This window comes from Anomaloglossus baeobatrachus, assembly GCF_048569485.1.
Source record: "Anomaloglossus baeobatrachus isolate aAnoBae1 chromosome 5 unlocalized genomic scaffold, aAnoBae1.hap1 SUPER_5_unloc_7, whole genome shotgun sequence".
Classification (NCBI taxonomy): Eukaryota; Metazoa; Chordata; class Amphibia; order Anura; family Aromobatidae; genus Anomaloglossus; species Anomaloglossus baeobatrachus.
Genome location: NW_027441811.1, coordinates 442,829 through 459,701, shown reverse-complemented (window position 1 = coordinate 459,701; position 16,873 = coordinate 442,829). Strand labels below are relative to the sequence as shown.

Sequence of the window (16,873 nt, the reverse complement as noted above, 5' to 3'; positions counted from 1 at the left end):
GAGCAGCATGGGGAGTATATAAGCAGCATGAGGGTATATAGCAGGATAGGGGTTTATTATGAGCAGCATGAGGAGTATATGAGCAGCATGAGGGTATATAGCAGCATGGGGAGTATATGAGCAGCATGGGGAGTATATAAGCAGCATGAGGGTATATAGCAGGATAGGGGTTTATTATGAGCAGCATGGGGAGTATATGAGCAGCATGAGGGTATATAGCAGCATGGGGAGTATATGAGCAGCATGGGGAGTATATAAGCAGCATGAGGGTATATAGCAGGATAGGGGTTTATTATGAGCAGCATGGGGAGTATATGAGCAGCATGAGGGTATATAGCAGCATGGGGAGTATATGAGCAGGATATTACCCCATAACAGTGTCAGCAGCAGATCCTCGCCCCATAAGTGTGTTATGACCACATTTTTTTGCTTAAAATTTTATTTTCTTCCTCTAAAACCAGGGTGCGTCTTATGGTCCGGTGCGTCTTATAGTCCGGAAAAAACGGTACATCGTACACATGCGGCTCTGCTAAATATACGTCATACACACATTTTCAGCAACTTGTGATGAAGACAGATGAGGTCCAAACGTTTTTCTTCTAAAGTCGCTCAATAAATCTTCTCCTCACCTGAACTTATCAATAAATAATTCAATAAAGCAAAGATTGAAATGAGTTTGAAGGGGTCACATACATACGCAACAGGGGTCACATACATACGCAACAGTGGTTTACTGTAACCGTCCACTGACACCGCGCCTCATCCAGTGTGTGCACGCCAATATAGGACTACACTGAGGAGCTGATCATGTGACCCCTGACTCCTCCCCTCCATGTGACATCATCACAGGTCCTGTAAGCACAGAGCAGCCATATATCTAGTGTGCGGCTCTGCAGGTGGAGGTAGGTGCAGGGTATTATATATCTAGTGTGCGGCTCTGCAGGTGGAGGTAGGTGCAGGGTATTATATATCTAGTGTGCGGCTCTGCAGGTGGAGGTAGGTGCAGGGTATTATATATCTAGTGTGCGGCTCTGCAGGTGGAGGTAGGTGCAGAGTATTATATATCTAGTGTGCGGCTCTGCAGGTGGAGGTAGGTGCAGGGTATTATATATCTAGTGTGCGGCTCTGCAGGTGGAGGTAGGTGCAGGGTATTATATATCTAGTGTGCGGCTCTGCAGGTGGAGGTAGGTGCAGGGTATTATATATCTAGTGTGCGGCTCTGCAGGTGGAGGTAGGTGCAGGGTATTATATATCTAGTGTGCGGCTCTGCAGGTGGAGGTAGGTGCAGGGTATTATATATCTAGTGTGCGGCTCTGCAGGTGGAGGTGGGTGCAGGGTATTATATATCTAGTGTGCGGCTCTGCAGGTGGAGGTAGGTGCAGGGTATTATATATCTAGTGTGCGGCTCTGCAGGTGGAGGTAGGTGCAGGGTATTATATATCTAGTGTGCGGCTCTGCAGGAGGAGGTAGGTGCAGGTTATTATATATCCAGTGTGCGGCTCTGCAGGAGGAGGTAGGTGCAGGTTATTATATATCTAGTGTGCGGCTCTGCAGGTGGAGGTAGGTGCAGGGTATTATATATCTAGTGTGCGGCTCTGCAGGTGGAGGTAGGTGCAGGGTATTATATATCTAGTGTGCGGCTCTGCAGGTGGAGGTAGGTGCAGGGTATTATATATCTAGTGTGCGGCTCTGCAGGTGGAGGTAGGTGCAGGGTATTATATATCTAGTGTGCGGCTCTGCAGGTGGAGGTAGGTGCAGGGTATTATATATCTAGTGCGCGGCTCTGCAGGAGGAGGTAGGTGCAGGGTATTATATATCTAGTGTGCGGCTCTGCAGGTGGAGGTAGGTGCAGGGTATTATATATCTAGTGTGCGGCTCTGCAGGTGGAGGTAGGTGCAGGGTATTATATATCTAGTGTGCGGCTCTGCAGGTGGAGGTGGGTGCAGGGTATTATATATCTAGTGTGCGGCTCTGCAGGTGGAGGTAGGTGCAGGGTATTATATATCTAGTGTGCGGCTCTGCAGGTGGAGGTGTGTGGAGATTCCCCATTACTGGGGCAGGCGGCATTAACCCCTTCAGCTCTGAGACTTTCTTGGAGTTTTTCTCTCTCGGATTTCTATGAATCGTGAGGTTTTTATTCTTTTTCCTCTGATAGATACAAACGCCCCAACTATGAGAGGCCGGAAGTGAGGAAACCCGTCTGCCCTCAGTCCTCGGCCCCTTTCTGCCCTCAGTCCTCGGCCCCTTTCTGCCCTCGGTCCCCGGCCCCTTTCTGCCCTCAGTCCTAGGCCCCTTTCTGCCCTCAGTCCTCGGCCCCTTTCTGCCCTCAGTCCTCGGCCCCTTTCTGCCCTCAGTCCTAGGCCCCTTTCTGCCCTCAGTCCTCGGCCCCTTTCTGCCCTCAGTCCTCGGCCCCTTTCTGCCCTCAGTCCTCAGCCCCTTTCTGCCCTCAGTCCTAGGCCCCTTTCTGCCCTCAGTCCTCGGCCCCTTTCTGCCCTCAGTCCTCGGCCCCTTTCTGCCCTCAGTCCTGGGCCCCTTTCTGCCCTCGGTCCTCGTCCCCTTTCTGCCCTCGGTCCTCGTCCCCTTTCTGCCCTCGGTCCTCGTCCCCTTTCTGCCCTCAGTCCTCGTCCCCTTTCTGCCCTCGGTCCTCGTCCCCTTTCTGCCCCCACACAGTTCTCATTCTGTTTCCCCTTATTCTCTCCAGTAATTGTATTATTACAGCGGATTCTTTATGATGTTACATCGTCATCTTCTCCCCATTCAGGTCCCTACAATATCGGATCCTCTCAGTGGAGATCTTCTATAGAAGAGAATTCTCCTGATTGCCCCGTGAAGGATGGATATGGACAGGGACAAGATGGCGGAGAGGATATTACACCTCACCCTAGAGATCCTCTTCCGGCTTACTGGAGAGGTGAGAGATTCTGATGACGTCACATTACATCATTCTTATCTATGGGAATAACAGATGGACAGAACTGGAGAGGTGAGGACTCTGGAAATGTCTGGAGTGAGATTTATTACTGTGTCTCTCCATAACCAGGATTACACAGTAATGAAGAAGACCTCTAGTGAGCGCTGTCAGGCCCCTGTGTCTGAGGGATGGGGAAGACCCCTGAGCCCAATCACGGGGCCTCCACCTCACCCCCCGATACATGAGGACATCAATGACCAGAAGATCCTAGAACTCACCTACAAGATGATTGAGCTGCTGACTGGAGAGGTGACACTGCTGGGAATGCTGGGACATTATACAGTAACGCTATGAAGGGATCGGGGGTGACGGTATCATTGTATGTGTCAGGTTCCTATAAGATGTCAGGACGTCACCGTCTATTTCTCCATGGAGGAGTGGGAGTATTTAGAAGGACACAAAGATCTGTACAAGGACGTCATGATGGAGGTTCCCCAGCCCCTCACATCACCAGGTAATAGACAGGACTAAATACACACGGCCTATAATTATCTGTATGTAAGGAATGAATTCAGTCCCTATATGTATCTCCTCCAGTTCTATCCAGTAAGAGGACAACACCAGAGAGATGTCCCCGTCCTCTTCTCCCACAGGACTGTAAACAAGAAGACCCCGATGTTCCTCAGGATCATCAGGTAGATGGAGAGAAGGTGCCATGATATCTCCCTATGATGTGTAGACGGCTGTGAAGGTCTTGTGCTCAGTCTTGTTTTATCCTCCAGTATTATATTTGTTATACTTGTGTAATGAGAGCGGTGGAGATGGCAGGATTAGGAGAGATAAGAGCTTTGATGATTCCTTTTAGTCCTCGTTCACACTACTGTACTTTCAGTGCTGTCCATAAACGAATCAATGTCTCGCCCTCAGACCATGGTTATTGGATGTGGCGGTGCAGATGGAGATTTTCTTTCTCACTGACAGAATCTGCGTGTGAGAATAATCCCAGCATCCTCTAGTGTCTTCTGTAAATCGGGGGAGACTCGTCCATTCAGGTCTGTGTCTGCACAATCCATCAGATTCCCACCAGCTCCACCATACAGCAGACATTGTGTTACGGGTACATTGCAGTTCTGTAATGGAGGAAGCTGTAAATGGTCTTGTAAATTATTAATAGCGGCTGTAAATACCGGATTGTATATGGACGACAAATAAGAAAAGACTTGTCCTAGTTTCCTGGATGAAGCTGTGATGATTTTTTATCCGGCCGTGTGATCCCGGCATTAGAGGCCGTTACATCCCGGGAAGAGAGGATTTATCTAGAAAGTGTAAAATCTTTCCCTTTTGTTAATATTTCTGCCTCCGGTCACATCCCGTCTGCCGGTATAACGGGCTCCGCACCACAAAACCTACATCCAACTCATCAATTCTGTTGGGTTTTTCTAAGTCACTTTTTTTGTCTTCCCTTTTATTTTTTTGTTTCAAAATGGTGCAAGAAAAACTATTCAAAAAAATTGATTTTATTGGGTGTTTATGTGATGCCAACACAAAGTAGAAAACATTTGTGAGTATAAAGGAAATTATACATGAATTTCTAAATATGTTAAGAAATTTAACTCTGAAAATTGTGATGTGCATTAGTATTCAGCCCCCTGAGTGAATACTTTGCAGGAGCTCCTTTCACTACAATTACTGCTGCCAATCTCTTGGGGGATGTGTCTATCACCTTTGCACATCTAGAGGTGACATTTTTGCCCCTTCTACTTTATAAAACAGCTCTATCTCAGGTAAATTGGATGAAGGCGTCTATGATAAAAATTTCAATTCTTATTTTTTTGCTTTTAAAAATATCCATTATGCTATAAAGACCAAATTTGTGGAGTTTGTGACTTAAGTCTGCTTTACACGGGACGACCGATCGTGCGATTTCACGATCGATCGTACCCGCCCCCGTCGTTTGTGCGTCACGGGCAAATCACCCAAGTCGCTGTGGGTGGCAAACATCCTCTTCCTGAAGGGGGAGGGACGTCCGGCGTCACAGCGACGTCACACAGCCGCCGGCCAATAGAAGCGGAGGGGCGGAGATGAGCGGGACGTAAACATTCCGCCCACCTCCTTCCTTCTGCATAGCCGGCAAGTGCCACGGGATGCAGGTAAGCTGTGTTCATCGTTCCCGTGGTGTCACACGGAGCAACGTGTGCTGCCACGGGAACGATGAACAAGCGGCGCTATGTTTAATAAACCATTATATAAAACCTAGCGACGAGTACACGACTCACGATTTGTGAGCGATACTGCGTCGCAAGGAGGTGTCACACGAGACAACATCTTATACGATGCCGGATGTGCATCACGAAAGCCGTGACCCCGACGATGCTTCACACAATCGGTCGTCTCGTGTAAATCCAGAGATCCCCCTGATCTCTGGATCGCTCCTGCTTTTCCACTGATCGTAGGCCTCTTACCTGCTTCTCTATAGTTAGTGCTCTCCTTGCTTGGGATGTCATTTTAGGTGGACGGCCATGTCTTTGTCGTTTTACAGTTGTGCTATATGTGACAACTAAGCATCTGGAGATTTGTGTGAGGGGTGAACTGTTCTTAATTAGGCCAGATCTTTTGTTTCTTTGATTGCCAAATCAAGAGAAGTTAGCCATTGTTTAATGTCAGACTGATCGGAGCCCTATTGCCTGTTAAATATAGATTGCCTCAGCCTCTGTGACTATTTTCAATTAGAGGAATATTATAATCAATCAGTGTTTATTAAAAGAATTTTAAGAAATACAGAAAACAAGAAAAAGAAGAGTATAGGAAAGTATTACGTTAATATCAAACACAGCGTATATACATATCATACTCTCATATATTCATATAATTTCTGTCTTGTATTATTATCACTGTACTCTTGGGGTAATCCTCAAACTCCACTGCAGACTCTACTATTAATCCAGCTGTCTCTGGACCCCTGGAACATAATGATTTATTCCAACTTAATACATATGAAACAAGGAATTAAGATCAAGAGAGAACCAAGAAGAGAGGAGAGATCTAAAGACAATGACAAGGGGAAACGGGGGGACCGGATACTGCTACCGGAATATATTAGAAAAGTCTGCTGTTTCCTTAAATGATATCCAAGGTTGCCACAACCTCACACATTTTTCCTGTGAGTCTGAGAGTTCCGACGAGAGTTCCTCCATATGAAATATATGGGAGAATTTCGTCAGCCACTCTGTCATACTAGGTCGCGTCGTCGATTGCCAGTGCCGTGGGATAACTGCTCGTGCCGCTATTAGACAGAAGCACAGCAGACTCTTTTTCTGTTGCCCTATGGATCCGGGAAGGATTGATAGAGTTGTGGTTTTGAATGATGGCGCGACTCGTTCCTCCGTCATTTGATTATAAATCTGATACACCTTTGACCAGAATGGGGTCACTCCTTGACACTTCCACCATATGTGCGCCATGGTTCCCTTTTCCCTATGGCATCTCCAACAACGATCTGATACCAAAGGGAATGCCTTGTGGACTCTAGTGGGGCATTGGTACCACCTCGTCAATAGCTTGTAACTTTTTTCTTGTGCATTACTCGCTACAGATATTTTATGGGAGAATACAGTTAGGTCCAGAAATATTTGGACAGTGACACAAGTTTTGTTATTTTAGCTGTTTACAAAAACATGTTTAGAAATACAATTATATATATATAATATGGGCTGAAAGTGCACACTCCCAGCTGCAATATGAGAGTTTTCACATCCAAATCGGAGAAAGGGTTTAGGAATCATAGCTCTGTAATGCATAGCCTCCTCTTTTTCAAGGGACCAAAAGTAATTGGACAAGGGACTCTAAGGGCTGCAATTAACTCTGAAGGCGTCTCCCTCGTTAACCTGTAATCAATGAAGTAGTTAAAAGGTCTGGGGTTGATTACAGGTGTGTGGTTTTGCATTTGGAAGCTGTTGCTGTGACCAGACAACATGCGGTCTAAGGAACTCTCAATTGAGGTGAAGCAGAACATCCTGAGGCTGAAAAAAAAGAAAAAATCCATCAGAGAGATAGCAGACATGCTTGGAGTAGCAAAATCAACAGTCGGGTACATTCTGAGAAAAAAGGAATTGACTGGTGAGCTTGGGAACTCAAAAAGGCCTGGGCGTCCACGGATGACAACAGTGGTGGATGATCGCCGCATACTTTCTTTGGTGAAGAAGAACCCGTTCACAACATCAACTGAAGTCCAGAACACTGTCAGTGAAGTAGGTGTATCTGTCTCTAAGTCAACAGTAAAGAGAAGACTCCATGAAAGTAAATACAAAGGGTTCACATCTAGATGCAAACCATTCATCAATTCCAAAAATAGACAGGCCAGAGTTAAATTTGCTGAAAAACACCTCATGAAGCCAGCTCAGTTCTGGAAAAGTATTCTATAAACAAATGAGACAAAGATCAACCTGTACCAGAATGATGGGAAGAAAAAAGTTTGGAGAAGAAAGGGAATGGCACATGATCCAAGGCACACCACATCCTCTGTAAAACATGGTGGAGGCAACGTGATGGCATGGGCATGCATGGCTTTCAATGGCACTGGGTCACTTGTGTTTATTGATGACATAACAGCAGACAAGAGTAGCCGGATGAATTCTGAACTGTACCGGGATATACTTTCAGCCCAGATTCAGCCAAATGCCGCAAAGTTGATCGGACGGCGCTTCATAGTACAGATGGACAATGACCCCAAGCATACAGCCAAAGCTACCCAGGAGTTCATGAGTGCAAAAAAGTGGAACATTCTGCAATGGCCAAGTCAATCACCAGATCTTAACCCAATTGAGCATGCATTTCACTTGCTCAAATCCAGACTTAAGACGGAAAGACCCACAAACAAGCAAGACCTGAAGGCTGCGGCTGTAAAGGCCTGGCAAAGCATTAAGAAGGAGGAAACCCAGCGTTTGGTGATGTCCATGGGTTCCAGACTTAAGGCAGTGATTGCCTCCAAAGGATTCGCAACAAAATATTGAAAATAAAAATATTTTGTTTGGGTTTGGTTTATTTGTCCAATTACTTTTGACCTCCTAAAATGTGGAGTGTTTGTAAAGAAATGTGTACAATTCCTACAATTTCTATCAGATATTTTTGTTCAAACCTTCAAATTAAACATTACAATCTGCACTTGAATTCTGTTGTAGAGGTTTCATTTCAAATCCAATGTGGTGGCATGCAGAGCCCAACTCACGAAAATTGTGTCACTGTCCAAATATTTCTGGACCTAACTGTATATATGCCTTTTATTTTTCTTCCTCTGTGAGTTCATATCCCAATTCATTCACTCATGCCCGGATATAATTGGGGTCCCCCGACCCTTGTCTATTTAATAGGTTACTTATTAATGAAATCTGGTGTGTGGGTGGTGTCTCCCTTGAGAATAGTTGTTCAAATTGTGTGGTCGGTATTAATCGGGGAGATCGTCCCCCCCCATATTTGGAATTTACAAATGACATTAGCTGTATATATTGCATCCACTTTAATTGTCTAGAGGGGGATTGGGTCTGTAAATCCTCAAAGGATGGTAAAGATCCCTCTCTCATTATGTCACCCATTCTGATAGAGGAATATTATGCAGTCTAATTGAACTGAACTAATGAGAGAACAGCCATCTCCCACCAATCCTGTAAGACGCAATACCCTGAAATGAGAACTGAGGGGTATAAAAAGGGCTTTGCTCCTCTTTCCACATTTATTTTGCAGGACTTCAGCCTAAAATCCACATTTTTAGCTGGAAGATCACAGATCTGCTTCGCTGCTCAATGCTGAGCCCACAATTGTGCCTGGAGAACCCAGGTGAGGACAGTTCAGTTGCCTGGCTACATACCTTGCTGTGCTCGTTCAGCTTTCTAAGCTTGCCGCTATCTCCTCTCAGCGGGTGCTCATCAAAAGCGAGGTGCTGCTGACTGGGATAGTTGGCCCAGGAAGCCCCGAAGTCGCAAAGTTTCTAATCCCTCGCGAGCCAACGGATGGGAGAGACTCTGTTGCTTGTACCATCTTGGGATCTTTCTGGAAATGTACAATATGATTTTTCCTGTTGGTGAACCAGTAACGTCCTATCAAGGTGTGGTTCCCTCACCCTGTGTTGTCTGAGTAGTGTTCTGCCCACAAGGAAGGAGTGCGGGTGTTCAGTGAGATGAGTCCTGGTCTGAGCGGTCTTTCTGAAGACAGCCAAGCCAGCGGACGACCGTACCCACTGACCCTTGTGTCTCCACACTATACTCCTGCCATTTTTGGATGATGGATTGAAAAGTGCTTAGTCAGAACTGTGGCTAATTTTTTTTTTTTAACTGAACCCTGCTTTACTTTATCCCACAACTTTATCCCTGACCTGTCTGGTTGGTTCCTTGGTTTTCAAGATGCTGTTTGATCCCTAATGTTCTCAAACAAAACTTGTGAAACCTTCACAAAACAGCTGTAGTTATACTGAGAATAAATGATACAGGTGACTCAATTTACTAATTATGTGACTTCTGGAGGCAATTGGTCACTCAGGGGCATCATACTACAAGGGGCTTAATACAAATGCACATCACAATATTCAGATTTATAGTTTTAAATATCTAGAAAACCATCTATCATTTCCTTTACACGTCACAAATACTTGTTACTTAATGCTGGTATATTACATAAAATCCTAATAAAATACATTTACTTTTGTTGGTGTAATGTGAAAATAAGTGCAACGTTCCGAGGGTGTGAATACCTTTACAAGGGGCAAAATTCCTCCATGACTCTAAAAATATCAGACTAGTTCCCTGGATCAATGTCCCATCACAAAATCTAGTACTGATAACCTGCAATAATATACTTATTACAGAAGGCATCCAAGCCCGCCTTGAATTTTTGTAGTCTATCAACAATTATTTCATCATATGTCAGAGAGTTCCATATTCTCACTGCTCTTACAGTAGAGAATCCCCATCTGTGATTATGATTGAACCTCCTTGTCATCATTACAGGCCTCAGTTGTAAAAAGCTCATTAGAAATATCTCAGTAATGCCCCTGATATACTTGTACATTGTAATAAAATAGCCCCGTAGCCTTTGTGTTTCCAAAATGAATAACCCCAAACTTGCTAAAATGTCCTCCTATTGCAGACCTTCCATTCATTTACTGGTCGCTCTTCTCTGCACCCGCTCTAGTTCAGTTATGTCCTCCTCATTCACTGGAGCCCGAAATTGTGCAGAATATTGTAAGTGTGGCCGCACTAGTGACTTGTATAGAGGCAAAACTGTTCTTGTCCGGATCATCTGTGCCTCGTTCACTGCATCCTATTATGTTATCTGCCTTGGCAGCAGCTTCCTGGCCCTGGTTGGTTTTCTCGTCCACCCACACAGCCACATCTTTTTCAGTGTCATTATTATGCAGTAATTTTGCAAATATTTAAAAAACAATTGCAGTTTAAAAATCAGCCCAAAAAATCTGGAAAACTAAAAACCTGCAAACAGATGAATATTATAAAATAGTCACGTGCCATACATGTCAAGTAAAAGCCGCTTCTTAATAATATTGGATCAAGAATCTTAATTTCGGTTCCTGCAGCCCAAAACCATGAATTGTCTTCTCCTTCATGCCATAGATGTTAGCGTTATTTCTGCAGCCAGTGATCGGATATAAAGTCTCCAGTAATTATATTACTGTACAGGATTCTTTATGATGTTACATCGTCATCTTCTCCCCATTCAGGTCCCTACAATATCGGATCCTCTCAGTGGAGATCTTCTATATAAGAGAATTCTCCTAATTGCCCCATCCAGGATGGATATGGACAGGGACAAGATGGCGGAGAGGATATTACACCTCACCCTAGAGATCCTCTTCCGGCTTACTGGAGAGGTGAGAGATTCTGATGACGTCACATTACATCATTCTTATCTATGGGAATAACAGATGGACAGAACTGGAGAGGTGAGGACTCTGGAAATGTCTGGAGTGAGATTTATTACTGTGTCTCTCCATAACCAGGATTACACAGTAGTGAAGAAGACCTCTAGTGAGCGCTGTCAGGCCCCTGTGTCTGAGGGATGGGGAAGACCCCTGAGCCCAATCACGGGGCCTCCACCTCACCCCCCGATACATGAGGACATCAATTACCAGAAGATCCTAGAACTCACCTACAAGATGATTGAGCTGCTGACTGGAGAGGTGACACTGCTGGGAATGCTGGGACATTATACAGTAACGCTATGAGGGGATCGGGGGTGACGGTATCATTGTATGTGTCAGGTTCCTATAAGGTGTCAGGACGTCACCGTCTATTTCTCCATGGAGGAGTGGGAGTATTTAGAAGGACACAAGGATCTGTACAAGGACGTCATGATGGAGGTTCCCCATCCCCTCACATCACCAGGTAATAGACAGGACTAAATACACATGGCCTATAATTATCTGTATGTAAGGAATGAATTCAGTCCCTGTTTGTGTCTCCTCCAGTTCTATGCAGTAAGAGGACAACACCAGAGAGATGTCCCCGTCCTCTTCTCCCACAGGACTGTAAACAAGAAGATCCCGATGTTCCTCAGGATGTGTTTCCTCCAGCTCTATCCTGTAAGAGATATCTACTCATGTACTTTCTGCACTCATTTAGTGTTTACATTTTTAGACTTTCTGCTGTTTTTTTCAGCTGTATTTTCTTTGCTTCTGCTTCTTCTGCTGTTTGTTTCTAGTGCCTTCTCTATGTTGTTATGAAGGCAACAAAAAATGTGCAGAGGGTTCATGAATCCCCTGTTTCCCCGAAAATAAGACCTAGCCCAAAATAAGCTCTAGCATGATTTTATGGGATTTTTGAAGAATGCTTGAAATATGAGCCCTACTCCAAAAATAAGCCCTAGTTACAGTCAGGGCTAATGTTAGGAGGAATCAAACTGCGCAATTTCTCAGGAACCCCAGTCTCTTAGGGACCACATCAGTTGTTTTCTGAAGTTGATTGTTTAAGGACCTTTGATGACTTCAAAGTCATGTGACATGATGCAACCAAAGGCCTCTTAATTACAAGAGTCTAAATCAACTGAACAGAAGAAAGGCTGCCATGCAGGACTGGCACTAGGGGAAAGGGACAGCAAACTGGGTAATTGCACAGGGCTCCCTTTCTCCTAAAATGCAGGCGTTATGACTTTTATAAAAAACACGGTTACGTTCCAACTTATTCAAGAAAAAAAAGATGACATGGGACGATTTCATATTCTTGCCTGTAAAATCAATAACTGCTCATGTACTAATGTTAATATTTACGCTCCCAATACTGGCCAAATTAATTTCTTTGAAAAACTGCTAATAGAAGTAGATAAAATAAAAATTGGTGACCTACTAATGATGGGAGATTACAATATGGTAACAAATTGGGATCTAGATTCAACAGCACATTCACACTATGAAAAAACAAACCCTCCATAATTAGCTGCTAAGAAATTAACTCCTAGGCACATTTCACTGTCTTAGGCCTCTTTCCCACATCCGTGTAAAACCACGCACGTTTTTCACTGACGTGTCAAAGGTGCGTTTTGCTCTCCGTGAGCCGTGATTATGGCACACATGTGTTCTCCGTGTGTTATCCGTGATAACACACGGAGAACGGGAACTTTCTACTCACCTGTCCCTGGCTTCGCTGTCCGTGGTGCTGATCTGCGGTCTCCGGTCCTGCCGACTCCCCGCTGCTGCTGCTTCCGGCCGCAGTGAAGTGAATATGCAATGAGCATAATGAGCGGCGGTCGGAAGCAAGTAACAGCAGCGGCAGAGACAGGAGGGCTGGAGACGGTGAGTAAATTTTTTTTTAATTATTTTCTCAGACACGTGTGTTTTCTCCGGTGCGTGTCACACGGAATACCTCCGTGTGGTCCGTTTGCGTTCCGTGTGACACCCGTGATGCCGGAGAAAAACTGACATGTCTACGTGTGGAGCACACGGACACACATCTGCTCCACACGTACACACGGTCCATGGCAGAACACGCACGTGAGCGCAGACCCATTGATTTTAATGGGTCTACGTGTGCCCGTGTCTCCGGTACGTGAGGAAACGGACCAAACACGTACCGGAGACACAGACGTGTGAAAGAGGCCATAACACCAGATCCCGAGAGTTCTCATATTACTCAGAAAGTTATAAAACTTATTCCTGCATTGATCACATCTTTACCACTTCTCAATCAATTTCTAAATTTAAAAAAGTAACAATATTAAATAAAACATTTTCGGACCACTCACCCTTATTAGGAGAAATACAACTAAATTACAATGCTCAAAAATCTATGCTCTGGAAATGTAGTCCTGGAAACCTTCTCAAATTATATTTTGAAGAGAATAATAAAGGAGATATATGTCCTACAATGGTATGGTTAGCACACAAGGGAGTACTCAGGGGGAACTAATAAAAATTTCAACATAACATAAAAAAGAAAGAAAAAGTAAAATTGAAGAACTGCAAAAATTAATAAACGATAAAGAAAAAATCCAACAAGAAAGTCCCACTCCACCATCAAACATACATAAAGAGTTATTAGATATAAGAACAGGTAAAATATATCTTTGAACCGTGTTAGCCAGTAAAGATAAAAAAATTGTTTAAAAGAACTGAGAGTCCTCAGTGGTTGATCCCTTTAATGGCTAACTGAAAAGATGGTAATAATGGCAAGCTTTCGAGACTACGCATGTCTCTTCATCAGATGGTAATAATATCAAGCTTTCGAGACTGCTCAGGTCTCTTCTAAAGGGGGCTTTACATGCTACGGCATTGCTAATGCGGAGTCGTTGGGGTCACGGATTTTGTGACGCACATCCAGCCGCATTAGCGATGTTGTTGCGTGTGACACCGATGAGCGATTTTGCATCGTCGCAAAAACGTGCATAATCGCTCATCGGTGACATGGGGGTCCATTCTCGATTATCGTTACTGCAGCAGTAACGAAGTTGTTCGTCGCTCCTGTGGCAGCACACATCGCTATGTGTGACGCCGCAGGAACGAGGAAGCTCTCCTACCTGCCTCCCGGCCGCTATGCGAAGGGAAGGAGGTGGGCGGGATGCTACCTCCCGCTCATCTCCGCCCCTCCGCTTCTTTTGGGCGGCGGATCAGTGACGCAGCTGTGACGTCGCTGTGACGCTGAACGAACCGCCCCCTTAGAAAGGAGGCGGTTCGCCGGTCACAGCGACGTCGCCGGGCGGGTAACTATGTGTGACGGGTCTGGGCGATGTTGTGCAACACGGGCAGCGATTTGCCCGTGTCGCACAACCGATGGGGGCGGGTGCCCACGCTAGCGATATCGGGACCGATATCGCAGCGTGTAAAGTAGCCTTTAGCCTGATGAAGAGACCTGAGTAGTCTTGAAAGCTGCTATTATTACCATCTTTTCAGTTATCCATTAAAAGGTATCAACCACTGAGGACTCTCAGTTCTTTTAAACAATTTTTTTACATCTAAGAATTAAAATAAAAGCCCAACTATTTGATGAATATGAAAGCTATTTACACTATTCAAAAATGATAAATTATTCTAATATTAACAAGACAACCAGAGTAATGGCAGGAAAAGTCAAAACATAAAGGATAAGAAATGAGATTAGTAGCCATAACCCAAACGGAGTGCTGGTACATCAGCCGAAGGAAATTGGTGATGCATTCGCGGACAACTACTCCAGACTGAATAACTTAAAAAATCATTCCTCTACTCCCCAGCCAACCCCTGAACAAATTAATGAATTTCTAGCCCAGATCAACCTTCCTAAAATAGAACCAGAACAATTACTGTCCCTTAATGCTCCCTTTAGTGAACCAGAAATCCTTATCACAATTTCATCCCTAAAATCAAGAAAAGCCCCAGGACCTGACGGATTCACAAATGATTATTATAAAGCTTTTTCCTCCCTTTTAGCCCCCCACCCAACTAAAGTTCTCAATAATCCTTCCTGTCGGGCACATTTTCACCCGAGATGTTGGGAGCAACTATCATACTAATACCAAAAACTGGAGACCGCAATGAATCTGTCGGCAACTATAGGCCTATCTCTTTAACCCCTTCACGGTGGGCCGATTTTTCGCTTTCCGTTTTTTTTTTTTTTGCCATTCTTCTTCTAAGAGACGTAACTTTTTTTATTTTTCAGTCAATATAATTATGTGAGGGCTCATTTTTTGCGGAACGAGCTGTACTTTTAAATGAAACCATATGTTTTACCATGTAGTGTACTGGAAAACGGCAAAAAAATTCCAAATGCAGAATAATTGCAAAAAAGTGTGATAGCACTATTGTTTTTGAGATATTTTATTCACTGTGTTCACTACATGGTAAAACTGATGTGTGGGTGTGATGCCTCAGGTCAGTGCAAGTTCGTAGACACCAAACATGTATAGGCTTACTTTTATATAAGGGATTAAAAAAAAATCAGAAGTTTGTCCGAAAAAAAGTGGCGCACATTTTACGCCATATTCCGTGACCGGAACATGATAGGCGTTCTCATTTCTCGGGATCTATGGCACAGTGATGGCTTATTTTTTGCATCTCGAGCTGACGTTTTTTAACTGTACCATTTTTGCGCAGATGCCATGTTTTGATCGCCTGTTATTGCATTTTGCGCAAAAGTTGTGCCGACAAAAAAAGTAATTTTGGCGTTTGGAATTTTTTGCTGCTACGCCGTTTACTGATCAGATTAATTGATTTTATATTTTGATAGATCGGGCGTTTCTGAACGCCGTGATACCAAATGTGTGTATATTTTTTATTTTTTTAACCCTTTAATTTTCAATGGGGCAAAAGGGGGGTGATTTGAACTTTTAGGTTTTTTGTTTTTTTTTAAATTTTTTAAAACTTTTTTTTTTTTAATTTTATTTTAGTAGTCTTCCTAGGGGGCTATAGCGATCAGCAATCCAATTGCTCTGCCCTATCTGCTGTACACAGGTGTAAACAGCAGATACGCTCACTTTCTGCTTCACTCTGCTCCGGGCCGAGTGATCACATCACTTGACTTCCGGTATCGGCCGGTAAGTAAAAGTTTACCGCAATTGCGATTATAATGGCGCTGTCACATATTGATTGCGCCATTTAAGAAGTTAAACGGCACGAGCAGATAATGATTCTGCATGCTGCCGGCGACAGACCACGGGCAGTAACATTATGACCCTATGACGTAATATTCCTGCCCGTGGTCATTAAGGGGTTAATAAATACTGACATTAAAAATCTATTAAAAAATGATTGCTGACAGGCTCAATATATTCCTCCCAGATGTGATAAAGATCAGCTTGGTTTTGTTGAAGGACGGCAAACCACTGCTGGTACGAGGAGGACAATCAACCTCCGAATTAACAAAGATGTAACTCTTAAGGCCACTTTACACGCAACGACATTGCTAACGAGATGTTGTTGGGGTCACGGAATTCGTGACACACATCCGGCCTCGTTGGCGACGTCGTTGAAGTCTGAAACGCAGGAACGACCGTTAACGATCAAAAAATACTCACCATATCGTTGATCGTTGACACGTTGTTCTAATCTCAAATATCGTTGCTGCTGCAGGTGCAATGTTGTTCGTCGTTCTTGCGGCAGCACACATCGCTATGTGTGACACCGCAGGAACGAGGAACAACATCGTACCTGCGGCCACCGCCAATGAGGAAGGAAGGAGGTGGGCGGGATGTTACGGCCGCTCATCTCCGCCCCTCCGCTTCTATTGGGCGGCCGCTTAGTGACACCGCACGAACCGCCCCCTTAGAAAGGAGGCGGTTTTCCGGCCACAGCGACGTCGCTAGGCAGGTAAGTATGTGTGACGGGTGTTAGCGATGTTGTGCGCCACGGGCAGCGATTTGCCCCTGACGCACAACCGACGGGGGCGGGTGCTTTCACCAGTGACATCGCTAGCGATGTCGCTGTGTGTAAAGTGGCCTTTAGATGTCGAAATTGGACAACAGATTTAGAATAATTTGTTTCCTAATATAATTTCT

At 44.5% G+C, this 16,873-nt stretch overlaps 1 protein-coding gene across 1 annotated transcript in view; it reads left to right on the top strand.

Moving 5' to 3' along the window:
* Positions 1–3,306: 3,306 nt before the first annotated feature.
* The window catches only part of LOC142259321 (uncharacterized), a 38,415-nt gene continuing 24,848 nt past the window's right edge, over positions 3,307–16,873 (top strand). Inside the window, exons 1-2 of the mRNA XM_075331790.1 lie at positions 3,307–3,425; positions 11,382–11,495. Coding sequence (XP_075187905.1) covers positions 3,341–3,425; positions 11,382–11,495 — 199 coding nt within the window. The 5' untranslated portion in view covers positions 3,307–3,340. The remainder of the gene's footprint in view (positions 3,426–11,381; positions 11,496–16,873) is intronic.